Below are 19,789 nucleotides of genomic sequence, written 5' to 3' on the forward strand. Positions count from 1 at the left end.
GTATTCTGTTGAAATACACTTCTTTCTCTTTTTTTTAAAAATATATTTTTGATCCTAGGCTCATACTTCTGAAGAATGGATTAAGAAGAATGGTACTTTTAACAAATCTCCACCTTGCATGGGTGGTGATGCAAGCAGGTAATGATTTCTTCCTTAATACCGAACCTCAACAAATGTTAAGACTTTATGTAAATGTTGACCTACATCATATTGTTGGTATGTAGAAAATATGTTTGTTGGAAATGTCATCTATTTTAGCAACAAACAGACTTAATTTCCTCAAAGTAAACTAAATTCCATGAATCCCCCTAAATGATTCATTCTATAAAACAGTTTCACATCATCTCCATGCTGCAAAACCTCATTTCATTGTTAAGGTACCTCCCCACTCCTGCTCCAGCTGGTGTTATCCTTTTTCTTGTTTTAGTCACTAGACTACAGCCATGCTGGAGCACTACCTTGAGGAATTTTAGTCGAACAAATCAATCCCAGTACATATTCTTTATTTAAGCCTGGTACTTAACCAACACATTAAACAAACTATTGACTTTTTAGTTGGTCAAATATTTAACCAATTGACTAAAAATAAAGAACTGATGTTGAACCAGTGCATGTATTTATTATTATTATTGGTTTAATGACCCTCCCAAAACAACAACATTTATTTCAACATATGAATTCATACCAAGAATCTTGCCAACCAAGTACAAAAAGGAAGAAAGACCAAACAACCATTTCTTGTTCTTGTTGTATCGAGATCATCTTGGGATGATACAGTACTGGTAATATATAACTGAGGAAATCCTGTCTGCAGGAGTGAGATTTTTAAATAAAATTTTGAAATATTGATGTTCTGAGTTTTCTTTTTCTTTTAATCTGTGTTATTAGTTGTATCATTATCATTGTTTTAAGGTCCTTTTTTCCCGTGCTAGCAAAGGTCAGACAGAATATGTTGAAGCAGATTTTCTACAGCCAAATACCCTTCCTGTCGCCAACCTTCACCAGAATCCAAGCAAAGTAATATTTCCACAGAACCCGACATGTTTTTCACAGAAAACTGGAAACAAACAATGTCACTTGTGTGACAGTTATTTTATAAATAAATTTTCAAAATTATTTTATAAATAAAGTTTTTAAATTATTTTATAAATAAATTTTTAAAATTATTTTATAAATAAATTTTAAAAATTATTTTATAAATAAAGTTTTAAAATTATTTTATAAATAAATTTTCAAAATTATTTTATAAATAAAGTTTTAAAATTATTTTATAAATGAATTTTTAAAATTATTTTATAAATAAATTTTTTAAATTATTTTCTAAGTAATTTTAAAAAATTATTTTATAAATGAATTTTTAAAATTATTTTCGAAATAAAGTTTTAAAAATTATTTTATAAAAAAATTTTCAGAATTATTTTATAAATAAATTTTTAAAATTATTTTATGAAATAAAGTTTTATGGGCTCATGGCGGCAATGACACGGGATCGAGACCTTTGGCAAAACGCTGTGCTTGAGAAGACCCATCAAGCCAAATGAGACCGTAGTCATGGTTGATGTTGGTGTCTCATAACGCACCCGTGCTGGTGGCATGTAAGAAGTATCCTTCGAATGTTGGGCTTCACGGAGGTGTTAAGTGACCAAGACCTTTGGCAGTATGCCATGCTTGAGAAGACTTGTCAAGCCAAGGGAAATCACATTTGTGGCCAATGCCAGCATCATGTAACTGGCACCCATGCTGGTGGCACGTAAGAAGCACCTGTTACACTCTTGCAGTGGTTGGTGTTAAGAAGGGCATCCAGCTGTAGAAACATTGCCAGATTGGATTGGAACCTGGGACAACGCTCAAAAGGAACTCGGCCACTTTCCCTCTGTATTCTTTTATTTGTTTCAGTCATCTGACTGTGGCCATGCTGGAGCACCATCTTGAAGGGTTTTTTAGTCAAACGCAAACATGTCAACACTGGTTGTCAAGCGGTGATGGGGTGGGGGGACAGACACACACTCATGCATATATATATATATTTCCATCTATGAAATCCACTCGCAAGGCTTTGGTCAGCTCGAGGCTATAGTGGAAGATTTATATTATATACATATACAGGCATACCTCACCCTACATCATTAATTTGGTCAAATTAACTTGTCTCTAGGCTTGGCTGAATTTACTTATCTCTAGGCTAAACCGATAATAACCATTCCCAGTTCTGTACTTTATTTATGAATGCATTGTCAATAATACATGGTTAATAAAAACCATGTGTGCTAAAATCTTGTCCTTTTCATGTACAATCATTGATACAGTTGTCCGATTCATCCCCCAAAATCATGCAATTGCTACCACTTTTCCTCCTTTTTCGTGGTGTTTTATCACAGCCATTTTATCTTCCAGTGTTATAGCATGACGCTTAGTACTTTCATCATCATCATCATCATCATTTAGCGTCCGCTTTCCATGCTAGCATGGGTTGGACGGGTCAACTGGGGTCTGTGAAGCTGGAAGGCTTCGTCAGGCCCAGTCAGATCTGGCAGTGTTTCTACGGCTGGATGCCCTTCCTAACGCCAACCACTCCGCGAGTGTAGTGGGTATTTTTTACGTGCCACCTGCACAGGTGCCAGACAGCTGGCAAACGGCCACGAACGGATGGTGCTTTTACGTGTCACCGGCACGGGGCCAGGCGATGCTGGCAACGGACACGAACGGATGGTGCTTTTACGTGCCACCGACACGGGGCCAGACAGAGCTGGCAAACGGCCACGAACGGACGGTGCTTTTACGTGTCACCGGCACGGGGGCCAGCCTGGGCTGGCAACGAACACGAACAGATGGTGCTTTTCATTATGAATTTTCTTAGGATCCATGGGGGTAAAAAATAAAGTCACAAATAAATGAGAAAGGGAAAGTAGCCATTAAACAGACATAAACAAGTCTGAATTGAAAACAATTGTGGGAATCACAAGTGACCACGATGCCTAATGGTAAATATTGGAACTACAGTGCAATATGAGCTCTGAAAGACCTATAAATAAGACAATACAGCCGATTTCATGATTTTGTTCACTAAGCTACACTACTTTATGGTGTGTATCTTAACATTTACTGCATGTATTTTAACATGATTTTATATGCTTTTATTCTTATTTATTGTACAGTAACATGATTTTATGTGCTTTCAATAGTTTTCTAGTGATTTTATGATTCCAATATATGTAGTAGACAGACATAAAGTCGAGTAAAATGACTTAATTTGATTTTCATTTTTCCATATATTATTTTTGAAAACTGACATGTAATTAAGAATGACTTAAATCGAGGTAAGCCTGTATATATATATATATATAATATATATATATATATATTATATATATATATATGCACAATTCTCCTCAATGTTGATGCTGACTCTGTATCATACATGCTAAAGGCTCCTTAAAACTTCGTAGCAAACAGTTAAGAACATCTGATGTACCTCCTCTTCTTTGACATGTACATGGGTACTACAAGGCTGCATTCTGAGCCCATCATTTTAGTCACTCTATAAATATATCATTTAGAATTATGAACCAATAAGGGGAACTTCTATGTTTGATCTGATGAAGGTAGCAGTCAGCTTGGCGTCAGATAGCATTGTATCAGCTTCAAAAATATTGGGTTATCCAGCTGTAGAAACCATGCCAAAGCAGACATTGGAGAGTGGCATACTTCTCTGGTTTATCTATTCCTGTCAAATTGTCCAACCCATGCCAGCATGGAAAAAGGGCGTTAAACAATGGTGAGGATGATGATGAAGATAAATGGATAATGCAGTCATGAGTTTATATAAAACAGATGCTGTGCTTGAGAAGACCCGGCAAGCCAAGTGAGACCATAACCTGTGGCCTATGCCAGGGGTGTAACCAGCCCACTTATGCGTACCTTTCCTTCATTGGACACTAAACTCTGCTTGCAAAGACCTGTTGAGGCAAGTGAAATCGAAATCAAAATCAAATTCGTTGACTGACATCCGTGCTAGTGGAGCGCTAAGAGCACCATCCGAGCGTGATCGTTGCCAGAGCAGCTGACTGGCTTCCATGCCGATGGCACATAAAAAGCACAATTCAAGCGTGATCGTTACCAGCATCGCCTTACTGGCACATGAAAAACATTTGAGCGAGGCCGTTGCCAGTGCTGCTGGACTGGCTCCTGTGCAGGTGGCACATAAAAAACACCATCTGAGTGTGGCCATTGCCAGTACTGCCTGACTGGCCTTTGTGCCAGTGGCACATAAAAGCACTCACTACACTCTTGGAGTGGTTGGCATTAGGAAGGCCATCCAGCTGTAGAAACTCTGCCAGATCAGATTGGAGCCTGGTGCAGCCATCTGGTTCGCCAGTACTCAGTCAAATCGTCCAACCCATGCTAGCATGGAAAGCAGACGTTAAACGATGATGATGATGATGATGATGAGATGGGATGGTCAAAGCTAGAATGTCTTTCATCATAAGTCTGCTTGACTAGGTCTGACTCAGGGCTAAATAACAACAATCATTAATAATTTTAATGATATAATGAAGTTTTCTGATGATACAAATGAGGTTTATCAGAATTGAAAATAACGAACTATGCAACAGCAGTGGGATCCAGAGACTTCTTAATGTCAACAATATCAATTTAGATTAAATTAATATTGCTTGTCCAACTCAGGCAAGCATGGAAGGAATGATTTGATGATGATGGTGATGATGTTGATGATGATGATGATGATTTAAACAGTGTAAAAAAAAAATGAGTATCAATTTTCAATTGTGTAACAGATGTTGAACAAACAATAGATATAGCTGTTATTTCTGGCATGTTGACTGACCACATAGAGTCAATGATTTTAACTAATGTCCACACAGTTTCTATGCTAGAAATAGCAGCCATAACTTCTGTATTCTTTAGTTTTTTATGTAAGAACAAGGAATGCACATTAGCAACACCATTGAACAAAGAGAGCTTCTAAGTAGCCAATCTAACTGTTAGAAATAGCAGCCAAATTTCTCCTGGATCATCTTAAAAAATGAAGGACATGCTGGCTAATGTAATCCTACATACATTCATCATCATTGTTTTCACATCCATTTTTCCATGCTTTGTTGAACCAAATTTTCTATGGCCAGTTGTCCCTCCTGTAACCAACTCTCACTTGTTTCCACGTAATACAATATTTCTGTAGTGGATCTTGCAGGCATGAAGTGGATTCAATCCACCATAGCCAAATTTAAATTAACACTTCAACAGAACTTTTCTCATGGTGGAACAATAGTTTTGCTGTGACAGCAGTTTTACATTTGCCAGATGCCTTAGCTAGTCCGAAATAATGTCTTCACCACTTGACCCTTCTAACCTCTTATAAGTCACCAAAGGCTAGAATTAAGATAACAAGTACCACCAATGAAGTCCATTGTTTTCAACAATATGGCTATTTTTCTGGATAGTTATAAAAACAAGAACACCCTCAAGCAAAAACTGGTGATAACTCAGTTAGTCAGTTGCTGACAATTCAGTGAGAATGGAGTCTGGCTGACAGGCTAAACAAATGCTGTCTCAGAAGAAAAGGGCACAAAGAGAACAACTATGGTAACTTACCAGTGGAGCAGTTGTTTCATCCCACACTCTCTCACTTACTCACTTTCTCTTCTCTGCACATTACCATATCTCTCTCTATGATTTACTACTACAATAAGAACAGACAGGCCAAAATTAACTTTTTTACTTCTCATACGTTAGGATTTCATTACCTGCCCATTGAGGCAAGGTATATACAATGTAATGGTAAAAAGAAATATTTCCCTTAAAACTTCATGCATTGTTCACTTGTATGACAATGCTCTTTGTTTACATCCATCATGTGATGTCAAGACACGGACACACACACACAAACATGCACACATATATACATACATACGTACGTACAGACATACATACATATATACATACAATGAGGTTCTTTCATTTCTGCATACCAGATCCTTTCACAAAGCTTTAGTCAGGTCAAGGCCATAGTAGAAGACACTTGTCCAAGCCACCATGCAGTGGGACTGAACTCAAAACTATATAGTTGGGAAGCAAACTACTTAACCACACACCCACACCTGTGCCTCACAAATAACAAAACATGCTGGTGCCATGTAAAAAGCACCCAGTACACTGTAAAGCAATGGATGTTAGGAAGGGCATCCGACTGTAGAAACCATGCCAGAACACACAATTGGAGCTTGGTGCAGCCCTTTCGCTCACCAGTTCCTGTCAAGCTGACCAACCCAAATGGACTTCAGATGATGATGATGATGATGATAACTTGATGTGCCCTGGTAGCTAGTTATTGTAAGGGAGATAATTACATTTATTTTAGTCATAGCACGGTTAGAAGTCTGAAGATGTTATACAGGATTTATTTATGATTAGAAATTTTAAGATCAATGTCATAAGTAAGGGGCCAAAAAAATATTAAATATGCATCTTCAAATTTCTTTTAATTTTATAAATATTTCAACAAATGACTTCACCAGTGAGAAAACTGTTTCCTAAATAGGACATAATGATCCAATATCGCTACCAAACAATCTGGAGACATTAACCAATTTTGGTTCCATTTCAAGGTCATGTCAGTTATGAAGTTTCTCGTTTGCATTCTCATTACAACAATGGTGACTAATGAGAAGAGTAATTGATATTCTGACGAGTGATGGAATGATTCCATTCCTTTCATGGTTCTGCCAAGAATATCAAGTGATTCAGTTGGAATCTACTTATTAATTAGAGTTTTGGTTCCTGAATCATCAAAGATGTTTGGGATGATGGAATGTCAGACAGAAGATTTTATTGTATTCAGATTGGTATTTTGTTTTATAATAACTATGAGCACAAGCCAACAAACATGCCAAACTTCTAGAAATAGCAGTGAAATCAGATTCTGTTATCTTAAAAAAAAGTGAAAGGATACTTAAAATAATGCAGTCTTGGTTATAGAAGATATATTGGTTTCAAATATATTTAATATAGATATATTCATAGTGAGTGGAGGTGCAATGGCCCAGTGGTTAGGGCAGCGGACTTGCAGTCGGGAGATTGTGGTTTCAATTCCCAGACCGGGCGTTGTGAGTGTTTATTGAGCGAAAACACCTAAAAGCTCCACGAGGCTCTGGCAGGGGGTTGTGGCGACCCCTGTTGTACTCTTTCGAAACAACTTTCTCTCACTCTCTCTTCCTGTTTCTTGAGTAATGCTGTGATGGACTGGCGTCCTGTCCAGCTGGGGGGAACACATATGCCACAGAAACCGGGAAACCAGGCACATGAGCCTGGTTAGGCTTTAAAAGGGCGATGTTTATCGTTATATTCATAGTGAATAGAACACTTCTTGATGTTGTGAATAGCCATGCAGCTGAAGAGAAATCAGGTGTACACAAGTGAGGTAAAATTGGTGGCACATTTTAGCACAAGGCTAGCAATTTGGGGGTGGGGGTGGGGGAGGCGCTCAACTGGTACTTATTTTATCCACCCTGAAAGGGTGAACAGCAAAAATGACCTTGTTGGAATTTGAACTCAGAAGGTAAAGACAAATGAAATGTCACTAAGCATTTTGTCCAGTGTGTTAACAATCCTGCCAGCTTACCACCTTAACAACAACAACAACAATAATAATAATAATAATAATAATCATCCTTTCTACTGGAAGTACAAGGCCTCAAATTTGGGGGAAGGGGTTAAGTTGATTACATCAACCCCAGTGCGTAACTGATACTTATTTAATTGACCCCCGAAAGGATGAAAGGCAAAGTCGACCTCTGCGGAATTTGAACTCAGACCGTAGTGACAGACGAAATACCACTAAGCATTTTGCCTGGCGAGCTAAGGATTCTGCCAGCTTGCTGTCTTAATAATAATAATGTTGATTTCAAATTTTGGCACAAGGCCAGCAATTTCGGGGGAGGGGATAAGTCAAAGACATCAACCCCAGTGTTCAACTGGTACTTATTTTATCAATCTCAAAAGGACAGAAGGTAAAGTTGACTTCATCAGAATTTGAACTTAAAATGTAAAGATGGACGAAATGCCATCTTTACATTTCATGCCACAATTGGTAAATGTATTTTACAACTGAACTCACCCACAATAACAATATTAATTCTTTCTACAAAAGGCACAAAGCCTGAAATTTTGGGAGAGCGGGTAAGTCAATTTCACCGATCCCCAGTATTCAACTGGTACTTAATTTATTGACCCCCGAAAGGATGAAAGATAAAGTCGACCTCGGCGGAATTTGAACTGAGAACATAAAGACAGATGAAATACTGCTAAGCATCTTGCCTGGTGTGTGGTAATGATTCTACCAACTCACTGCCTTCAACAATAATATGGATTGGCTCCCGTGCCAGTGGCACATAAAAAGCACCATTCGAGTGTGATCATTGCCAGTGTTGCCATGCCAGCACATGTGCTAGTGGAATGTTGAAAACAATATTTGTGTGGTTGTTACCAGTGCCATCGAACTGTCTCCTGTGCCAATAGCACATAAAAAACACCTTTTGAGTGTGGTCATTGCCAGAACTGCCTGATTGGCCCTTGTGCCAGTGACATGTAAAAGCACCCACTACATTCTCAGGGTGGTTGGCGTTATGAAGGGTATCCAGCTGTAGAAACATTGCTAGATCAGATTGAGCCTGGTGCAGCCTCTGGCTCACTAGTTCTCAATTAAACTGTCCAACCCATGCCAGCATGGAAAGTGGATGTTAAACAACGATGACGACAATGATGATGATGATGATGACAATAATAATAACAATGATAATAATAAGTTGGAATAAACACTGGTGCTGGTGTCACATGTAAAGCACCCAGTACACTCTGTGGCATTAGGAAGGGCATCCAGCAAAGAAACTGTGCCAGAATAGACAATGGAGCCAGGTGTGGATTCTGGCCATACCAGCTCTGGTCAAACTGTCCTCTGCACCATACCAGTATGGAAAATAAATGTTAAATGAGGATGATGATGATGATAATGATGATGAAATACTGCGACGCATTTTGTCTGTCACTGTAACAAATCTACCAATCCACCGTCTACAAATAATAATAATAATGTTTAATCTTTCTCTGAGTATTCATTATTCCTGTAAATGAAATGAAAATCTATTTGAAATCTCTTTTGTTGTGACTAATTTACTTCAAAGGACAAAATTTTGTGTGGAATGGTTTCAGAATAATTTATGAAATATGGTTAGTTCCATTTTTGATCATTTTTCTTCTTCAAACGCAATTCTAATACAAATATAAAATAAGCAAAAAATCACATTTTAATATTTTCTTTGTTTCTGCAGGAAATACTTTACAAATTTAGTTTCACTAAAAATATTAGCAAATAAAAAACAAAAACAAAAGAAAAAACAAACAAACAAAACAAAACAAAACACACACACACACACACGCAATTGCTTTTATGTTAAGTCATCTTTATATTCGAAAACAATGTTAAATGTGGAATTATCACATTCTAATGACTTGTGTTGATGAGGCTGTTTTTCAGTCAAAGGTATCTTTGTTTTAACTGCACTACAGTAATAGGATAATTTATCTCCAACAACACATCATTATAATAATAATAATAATAATAATAATAATAATAATAATAATATTGATAATAATAATAATAATAATAATAATAATAATAATAATTATTATTATTATTATTATTATTATTATTATATTATTATTATTATTGAAATAACATCACAAAGCTGTGTGTTTTGTGTATTTATGCTTTGTATGTGAGTGTATGTGTGGCTGTTTCTAAAATTATATGCCACGATCGATGAATATATTTTATAACTGAATTCACCTAAGCATTCATGTTGTCCAATCCCCTTCATCACTTCTCTTCTGTTCACCTTCCTGTAACTTGAAGGTATGCTCTAACATCACTTATTTTCTCTCTTTTACAACTGGGGAAAACCATCTGTCTCCTTTACTCAAAGACATCTGTTCCTATCCCCACCCCATCATACTTCAACCAACTGGTTCTCAGCTGGAGTTGCTCTGACCTTTGGGGCTCCATACAAGATTTTGTTGTTAAAAATTTATCTGCAATAATTGGTTATAATTCTACAATATACAAAACAGTTTAACAAATTTTTGTATGGTTTCTAATAACATTTAATTCTAAAACTATAACTCTTTTACTTGTTTAAGTCATTTGACTGTGGCCATGCTGGAGCACCGCCTTTAGTCGAGCAAATCGACCCCAGGACTTATTCTTTGTAAGCCTAGTACTTATTCTATCGGTCTCTTTTTGCAGAACCGCTAAGTTACGGGGACGTAAACACACCAGCATCGGTTGTCAAGTGATGTTGGGGGAGGGGGGCAAACACAGACATAGAAACATATACACACACACACATACATATATATATATATACATATATACGACGGGCTTCTTTCAGTTTCCATCTACCAAATCCATTCACAAGGCTTTGGTCGGCCTGAGGCTATAGTAGAAGACACTTGCCCAAGGATTTTTTTTAAACATTGAATGGCTCTGAGAGTCCAACCAAGTAAAATGGACGTCCAAAGGGTCCATAAGCAGAAGACAGTTGAAAACCGCTGCTTTAACCTATCACCACCAGGTACAAAGCCAACTCCTTCAATACTACTCCCCCACCTCAGTTGAGGACTCTTGTCTTGTGAGTTACTTGGCGACCTCACTGGTGCTAGTGCCTCTTAAAGAACATCATGCACAATCTGTGAAGTTTTTGGCATTAGGAAGAGCACCAGGCTATAGAAACCATGCCGAACAGACAGTTTTGTTCAGAGTTCTGAATATGAACTCTACACCTCAACAGCTAAGTGCTTGCTCTACAGTGTCAACTGCGGCTGACCATCGGATGTGGTGGTCATTCATGAGGTGACTTGGTGAACTCATTGATCAGAGCTGGCTCAACCCACTACAAGTGAATGCCACCACAAGTACAAGTAAGTACAAAGCAGACATTCTATCGGTCTCTTTCGCTGAACCGCTAAGTTACGGGGACATAAACACACCAACTGGCACTCCAGTAGTTACGACAATGAGGGTTCCAATTGCTCCAATTAATGGAACAGCCAACTTATGAAATTAACATGCAAGTGGCTGAGCACTCCATGGACACACATACCCTTAACATAGTTCTCAAGGAGATTCAGTATGACTCAGAGTGGGACAAAGCTGGCCCTTTGAAATGCAAGTATAACTCATTTTTCACTTGAAATAAAGTGTTTATATACAAATATTATGCACAAAAGATACTGTGTTTGTTATATATTTAGTACTTAGTATAACTCATCTGTCCTTCAATGTTTAGTGTGGTGTTATGTAACTAGTTCAAAATACTTAAGCTTTAATATTAGCTTCTATTAGTATTTTTGAAGAGCTGGTCACTCCCTGAGTGACAAAATTCCCTCTAGGCAACCAATTAACTAAAAGAATGATTTATAAAAATAGCTCAGCCATTACTTTCAAGCAAGTAAGGTGGCAAGCTGGTAGAAACGTTAGCACGCTGGGCAAAATACTTAGCAGTATTTCCTCTGCTGCTATGTTCTGAGTTCAAATTCCACTGAGGTCGACTTTGCCTTTCATCCTTTCAGGGTCGATAAATTAAGTACCAGTTGTGTACTGGGTTCGATCTAATCAACTGGCCCTCATCCCCAATATTTATAAAGGTGTGAAACTGGTAGAAACAGCATGCTTGGCAAAATGCCTAGCAATATTTCGTCTGCCACTATGTTCTGCGTTCAAATTCCGTTGAGGTCAACTTTGCTTGTATTATGCATTTGCTGATTGTTTTAGATGCCCATGTAGCCATGAGCAGGCATAAACACCCTCTTGACCATCCCATTCTTAGTCTAATATAACATTGAGGATGTTGGCTACCCCCATCGACTCAACATGCTGCCTCGTCCAGGAACTGAATTCACGACCTTGCACTATTTTACTTATGGAATTGGCAAATGTTAACGAATGCCTAATTTACTTTCATTTAGTTTCCTTTTGAAGATTAGAGCTTCATTGAGGAATAAACAAAATCTTCCTTTTCTTTGATTTGACAAATATTTATTTACTTTATCAAGAGTCAGCTAAAATCAGTTTCTTCTCTTGTGTAATATTTTCATCAACAAAAATAAAAAGTTAACAAATAAAAAATTCTATATCTAAGAGATGAGGAATTATGTACGTTATTTACATTTTGCAGGCATATGGCTTAGTGGTTAAGAGTGTGGGCTACTAACCCCTAGATTCCGAGTCCAATTCCAGGCAGTGACCTGAATAATAATAATAATAATCATAATGCCCTGATGCAGTACCAGGCAGTGGCTCTCATGGCTTCTGATCTTAACTGATAGGAAGTGTTATCATGTACATTGTTTTGTCTTGGTATAAAAGATGGACTACAGCAAATATTCTGCTCAATACCACAGATTTGCTTGTCAGTTGTTTGACCTTAACCATTTGAGCATGTCCTTTAGTGGCTGATGATATGTGCATCTCTGATCACGAGTAGAAGTAGTGGGGGAGCATCATAGCCATGTGTTGAGAGGGATTCTTTGGGGTTTGAATAATTCACCTCTGGAAACATGGGTGTTTCGTTCAACATCCTTAAACAACCCTTATCCAGGGACCTTTTGAGCAGGATGAGTTACTCGACCAGAAGAAAATTCTAAATGGGCCCCACCTGCAAGGTCATGTGCTATTTATCTTGATATGCGATCATCATGCTGTGCACATATGGTTGTGATGCATTTGCCTAGTGTACCTTTATCAGACGGGTAGTCATGATGGGTATACTGGGCTTTGTGTATTTTACTCCAGTGTCACTTTGATGGCATGCACTGCTCTCTCACTCAATAATAATAATAATAATAATAATAATAATATAATAATAATAATAACAACAACATTGAAAAATACCTTAGGAATGAGAACCCAGGTTCAAAGTTTCCCCAAGACAACTGAAGAAGGCTGGATGATATATCAGCTGAAACATGTTAACAACAAACAAGATGAGGACAAATATCCGTCAAATGTAAATAATGTAAATAATGTACATAAATAAAAAATTTTAATGAAAATTTGATGATTTGTGGAATTATCATCCTCCTCCTCCTCATCGTCACCATCATCATCATCATCATCATCATCATCATCATCATCATCATCAACAACAACACCATTTAAAGTTTGTTTTCCATGCTGGCATGTGTTGGATGGTTTGACTGGAACTGACAGGCCTCAATTGTCTGTTTTGGTATGGTTTCTATGGCTGGATGCCCTCCCTAATATCAGCACAGGTGCTTTTTATGTGGCACCAGCACAAGTGCTTTATACGTGGCCCCATCACAGGTACTTTATATGTGACACCAGAAAGGGTGCTTCATATGTGACACTAGCATGGGTACTTTGCACTTGGCACCAGCACAGGTGCTTTTAACATGGCACCAGCATGGGTGATAATGAAAATTAATTTGAAAGAACAAAAGGAGAAATGAAGACATGTGAATAGAAACAAAATACATTTTTTCTGAACTTATCTAACTTTGGTGTTAGGAAGGGAATCCAGCTGTAGAAACCCTTTCAAAGCAGACACTGGAGTATGATGCAATCCTCAGACCTGTCAAACCATTCAGTACATACCAGCATGAGACATCAATGTTCACATGATGATGAGGTCCTTATGAATAGAAGATCAATACTCTAACCTGGCGGTTGTCAGCGAGCTGGCAGAAACGTTAGCACGCTGGGCGAAATGCCTAGTGGTATTTCGTCTGCCGTTACGTTCTGAGTTCAAATTCTGCCGAGGTCGACTTTGCCTTTCACCCTTTTGGGGTCAATAAATTAAGTACCAATTACACACTGGGGGTCGATGTAATCGACTTAATCCGTTTGTCTGTCCTTGTTCGTCCCCTCTGTGTTTAGCCCCTTGTGGGTAGTAAAGAAATAGGTTGTCAGCCTTTTTAATATTTGGATCAGATCCCAAACTTGGATTTTTTTAGAGGGCTACACCAAAAAAGCACAAGTTAATTGAGAAAAACTTATAATATTTATAGAGGGATGACCATCGGGAGTTGCCGGAAGGATGCTTGAGGGTTGCATGCAGTGCTAGGAGCCACAGTAGAGAACTATTGCTCTAACCTTTAGGGTACACACTACATACTTTCTCAATGGAATGAGTTAAATTTCTTGTGAGTTTTGAACACTTTAATAGATGTATGTTTTGGTAGCTGGATTTTGTTAGAAACATGAATGAATTATCATTTCTTGTGTGTATGGGAAGTAAGAACACAGATAAAGAAAGTAGGTTTGAGAAGAACAGGAATTGAACACTTGAACAAAGCAACACATAAATAAACTTTCTGTTGAAGTAAAAATAGGAAATGTTGTGAGATGACAATCTTGGCTGTTGAGGAAAAACAGAGAAAAACTCTGCCCTTCCTTTGCTGACATGGGCGCTCACGCACACACATGCACACACAAACATACACACACACACATGCACACATGCACACACACACAAGCACACAAGCACATACACTCACCCACACACACTCACACCCACACATACAAACTCCCCCCACCCACACACCTATACACTGGCACAAATACATACACAATAACAGAAGTGATCTGGAACAGGATCTTTTAGAAAGAATCTTTATGCATGCATGCATACATAATACTCATACACATACATACATACATACATACATACATACATACATACACACATACATACATACATACATACATACATACATACATACATATGTGCATACATACACACGTACACATACATACGTACATACATGCATGCATACATACATGAATACACACACGCACATACATACGTACATACATACATACATACATACATACACACATGATGGCTACCTCCTTGTTATCGAGTATGGCCATTGCACGAAGCTTAACTGTTACTGATGCTGTGATCGAATGTGACTTTTTAGCCCAGCTAAAGATCTACAATGTCTTGTACAGAATTGGCAGCTAAAACTTTTACCAGTAATAGCCGGCTGTAGTTGTAACTGGGCTTCATGTACCTTTGCATGTTGTTTAAGTCCTCTTGCCAAATTACACTCTCTTCCACATGCCTGACAGATATGACTAGTATGGTGTGTTACACCACCACCAGTGGCCAGGTTGTCACTCATCTGTCTCGCTTTATGACTACGAAGATGATTCTTGCGTCCAGCTTTAGTGAGGCAGGGTCTTGCACAGACACTGCATGTCAGCATCATAGGAAGACCCTTCCCATCTGGAGGTGTAACAGCGATGCCCTTCCTGACATCCCTCCTCACTTTCTCATGCGCAACTCGAGATTTCTCAAAAGTAGCCGTCCCCTCATGCACAATCCTTCTCCACCTGCTATGATCAATAGCTATGCCCTCCCATGTGTCAGGAGAGATACAAGCATCTCCTAAGGAAGCCCTCAGCAAGTCCTTATACCTTTTTTTTGGTTTATGCGGAGGTCGTTCTCCTTTAGCTAACTCTCCATAAAAGAGTTATTTTGGCATTCTTGAATCCTTCATCCTGACCAGATGACCACTCCATCTGAGCATTTCCTTTAACACAAGAGCTTCTATACTTTCACACCGAGAGCCTTCCAATATTTCAAGATCACTGATGCAGTCCTTCCACTTAATGCTATAGATCCGTCTGAGACACATCTGATGGAAACGTTCCAGTTGTTTAAGGTGGTATCGATATGTGACCCACGTCTTGCAGGCATAGAGAAGAGAAGGGAGCACACATGCCTTGTACACCTTTATCTTTGTCTTCCTGCATATGTCTTGCCGACTCCAGAGGCTCCTTTCTAGCCTTCCAAAAGCAACACTTGCTTTCCTAATTTTACATGGAATTTCATCATCCAAATTGCTATATCTATTAATAGTGCTTTCCTTCACAACCTTGCTTCCAAGTGGGTGGCTGGTCAAAATTTATTCTAAATTAAAAAGAGAAAGAGAACAACATTCATGATGATAATGATCACAATGCTGCTGTTGGTGATGATGATGGCTGTCCACTCCTGACTGAGGAAGACCATCACTGAGTGTTGCCCATACAAAATGCCAGCAACACCCATGCATGAAGTTAACATGCCAAATAGTAGGCTTCACCCGCTTTTGCACCCACCGCTTCCCTGCTCACCCTGGCACCCTTCTACTCAAGTAGGCATTGCTGGTGATTTCACAACCTGAAATTTTAGATCAAGTAAGGCTTGCACAGCCCCTCACAAAATTCCCTATGCCATTCCCTGCATATCTGGTTACATATCAGAGTGACCTCAGAAGTGATGACACATACATAAATACAAACATGCATACATACATACACACATACATACATACATGCATACATGCATATATACATACCTACCTACCTACCTACCTACCTACCAACATGCATGTGTGTGTGTGTGTTTATTCCCCAGCCACTTAGTTTTTTACATCTGTGTAACCTAGCAGTTCAGTAGAAGTGACTGATGGTCAATCCATTTGACTAAACACTTCAAGGTCGTGCGCCCAGCACAGCTGCAGTCTTATGACTGAAACAAGCCAGCAAGAGTGTATATTTATGTGCATCCACTTCAGGTTTTGGTATTGGGTGAGTAAGTATAGAATGTTGCAGTAGTTTTAGTTATTCTTGGTTTTATTGAATTTAATTCTTTGCTTTGACAATGAAAAGGTTAAAGGTTCAAAGTTTAGTCCAGTATTTAAAACCTAGTAATCATCAACTTTTTTGCGATGGAATATTTTAAGGGTTCACAAAATAATGTAAGTAAGTAGTATATTCTAGCTGGTCAGTTTCTTTATTCGTTGTTATCATTATATATACCTAAATATGTACGCCTGCTTGCAAAGTTCTACATGCATGATATATTTGAAACAATAACATAACTCCAAATTTAATGAATAAAAATTTCTCCAAAACACTCCTCCATAACAACTCACCCCAAAACTTAATTACCACCCCTACCACTTTACTCAAAGTGACACACCCAAGGAAGATTTTAACTCAACAGAGACTATACAAAGCCACGATTAACTTGAATGCCTCACAGTCACATGATGGCTCAGATGGCCAAAACTTCAAAGTCACTGTCAAGAATGTTATTCCTTAAGAATAATATATATGTGTATGTGTGTGTGTGGTGTGTGTGTGTGTGTGTTGTGTGTGTGTGTGTGTGTGTGTGTGTGTGTGCATGTGTGTGTGTATGTATGTGTATATATGTATATATATATATAGTAATTTTTACAAGGAAAACTTGACAGTAACTTTGAAGTGTCTGCTTACATGTTGAAACTTCGAAGTCACTGACAACTGTTTCCTTGGAAAGATTACTAAATAAGGGAACTCTATGAAAATGTATTGAGTAACCTTTCAAACTAATAAGTCAACAGTTTGTATAAATAACTTTGCATAAAAACAAACATTATATACATATATATATATATATATTTTTATATATATACATCATTCGCCATGATTGATCGCTAGCCACTAAACCATTTTATTTTCTCTCTCTGTTTATTTTCTCGTGTTCCTTTCTGTTGAAGAGTGTAGGCTCGAAACGTAAAAGACTTTCTCACTTCCTGTGCATTAAACTAATATATCCGTTTGTTATTTATGCACATGTCTTCGTCTTTTGTTTTCTTTGTTTTTTTTGTAAATTCCAACTATACATACATATATATATATGTGTGTGTGTGTGTGTGTGTATATATATATATATATATATATATATATATATATATATATATACACACATATATATACACATATATATCATCATTATTTAATGTCTGTTGTCCATGCTGGCATGGGTTGAATGATTTGACTGGGCTGGCATGCTGGAAGGCTGCACCAGACTCCATTCTGATTTGGCATTGTTTTCTATGGCTGGATGCCAGTCACTCCATGAGTGTAATGGGTATTTTTACATGCCACCAGCATGGATGCCATTTGCATGGCACAGGTATCTTCCACAACTGCAATTTTGCTCGGTTTGATGGGTCTTCTTCTCAAACATGACAAAATACCAAAGGTCTCGGTCATTGCCTCTGTGAGGCCCAACACTCGAAAAGAGCTCAGTCACTTTGCCTCTGTGAGGCCCAATGCTCAAAAGGAATTCAGCCAGCTTGCCTTCATGCGGCCCAATATATATACATATATAAGGTCATAAATGGTAGAGGCGCAATGGCCCAGTGGTTAGGGCAGCTGACTCGCGATCGTAGGATCGCAGTTTCGATTCCCAGAGCGGGCATTGTGAGTGTTTATTGAGTGAAAACATCTAAAGCTCCACATGGCTCTGGCAGGGGGTGGCAGCGATCCCTGCTGTACTCTTTCGCCACAACTTTCTCTCACTCCTTCTTCTGTTGTCCTGCTCTCTTAGCCAGTGGGGTGGCGTCATTTGAAGGCTAAAACAATGCGAAGCGCATTGTGACCAGCGATGTGTAGTAACATCTGATAGCCTGGTCAGTCATGTGATCATGTGATAAAGTCATAAATGACAGAGAAATATTTTGACAAACTTTTATTAAATGATTTAAGTTACGAAGCAATTTGTCGTGATTATAGTGTTTTTCTAATTGTTAAATAAAAGTTAATCAAAATATTTCTCTATCATTTATGCCTTTATAAACTCCTTATCCTTTTCTCTTGTATATTGCTACATTTTCTATATGGTTTGGATAATGATATATTAAGGAACATTTTTTATGAGTACCACCGGATTACCTGAATTGATATATTGTGACTTAAATATGAAATGTGTGTGTGTGTGTGAGTGTGCAGCCTTCTGGCTCACCAGTCCTCAGTCAAACCGTCCAACCCATGCCAGCATGGAAAGCGGACATTATGATGATGATGATGTGTATATATACACACACACACATAAACACTCACATGCATACATGTGTGCATATATGTATGTATCTCTTTCTCTATTTATCTGTCTATCTGTATATATATATATACACATATATACATATATATACACGCACACATACATACAGTCATGTACATATATATATTATGTAATGTTTGTTTTAAGCATATATGTGTATGTGTGTGTAAATATATATTTATATATGTGTCTTTGTGTGTGTGTGTGCACGTGTGGTTATTAGCAAGGGAGAAAAGGCTAGACAGACAGCTTGAGATAGACAGAGGCAGAAGGATATAAATATAAACTCAACTACAAACAGGGAGGGAAACAGCAGGGGATGGGGGCAGGGAACAGCCAAAACGGGGTGGAATGAGTCATGCAGTATGGAAAAGTTTCTGGAAAACCAAAATTTATCCAGTTTTTTTTTCTTTTTCCCTTTTTCTTTTCTTTTTCTTTTTTTTAGCAGAGAAGCTACTAGTCAAGAATTGTTATTACAATCTATCTATGGTTCCCAAATAACCAAAAGCATGGTTCCCTTCAGTACGGAGACACAGTGTGAAGCGAAGAAACCTCCCACACTTTGCAGGTTGCCCAAAGTTTCAGTATTGTTCATCTGTTGAACATCTGCGTTCCATGCTGGCATGGGTTGGATGGCTTGACTGAAAACTGGTAAGAGGGGTGGGTGGGGGCTGCACAAGGTTCCGATCTGATTTGGCAAGGTTTCTATGGCTTTATGCCCTTCCTAATGCCAACCACTCCAAAAGTTCCTTTGGGTGCTCTTCACGTTCCACTGACCTGACACCGGCATCGGTCACAACTACAGTCTCACTTGG

At 38.2% G+C, this 19,789-nt stretch overlaps 1 protein-coding gene across 1 annotated transcript in view; it reads left to right on the forward strand.

Moving 5' to 3' along the window:
• The window catches only part of LOC115215654 (DNA-binding transcriptional regulator BolA), a 37,690-nt gene extending 36,841 nt beyond the window's left edge, over positions 1 to 849 (forward strand). The window contains exons 8-9 of the mRNA XM_036503410.1: positions 59 to 138; positions 428 to 849. Coding sequence (XP_036359303.1) covers positions 59 to 138; positions 428 to 434 — 87 coding nt within the window. The 3' untranslated portion in view covers positions 435 to 849. The remainder of the gene's footprint in view (positions 1 to 58; positions 139 to 427) is intronic.
• Positions 850 to 19,789: the final 18,940 nt, after the last annotated feature.

Source organism: Octopus sinensis, linkage group LG1 (assembly GCF_006345805.1).
Source record: "Octopus sinensis linkage group LG1, ASM634580v1, whole genome shotgun sequence".
NCBI classification, from domain to species: domain Eukaryota; kingdom Metazoa; phylum Mollusca; class Cephalopoda; order Octopoda; family Octopodidae; genus Octopus; species Octopus sinensis.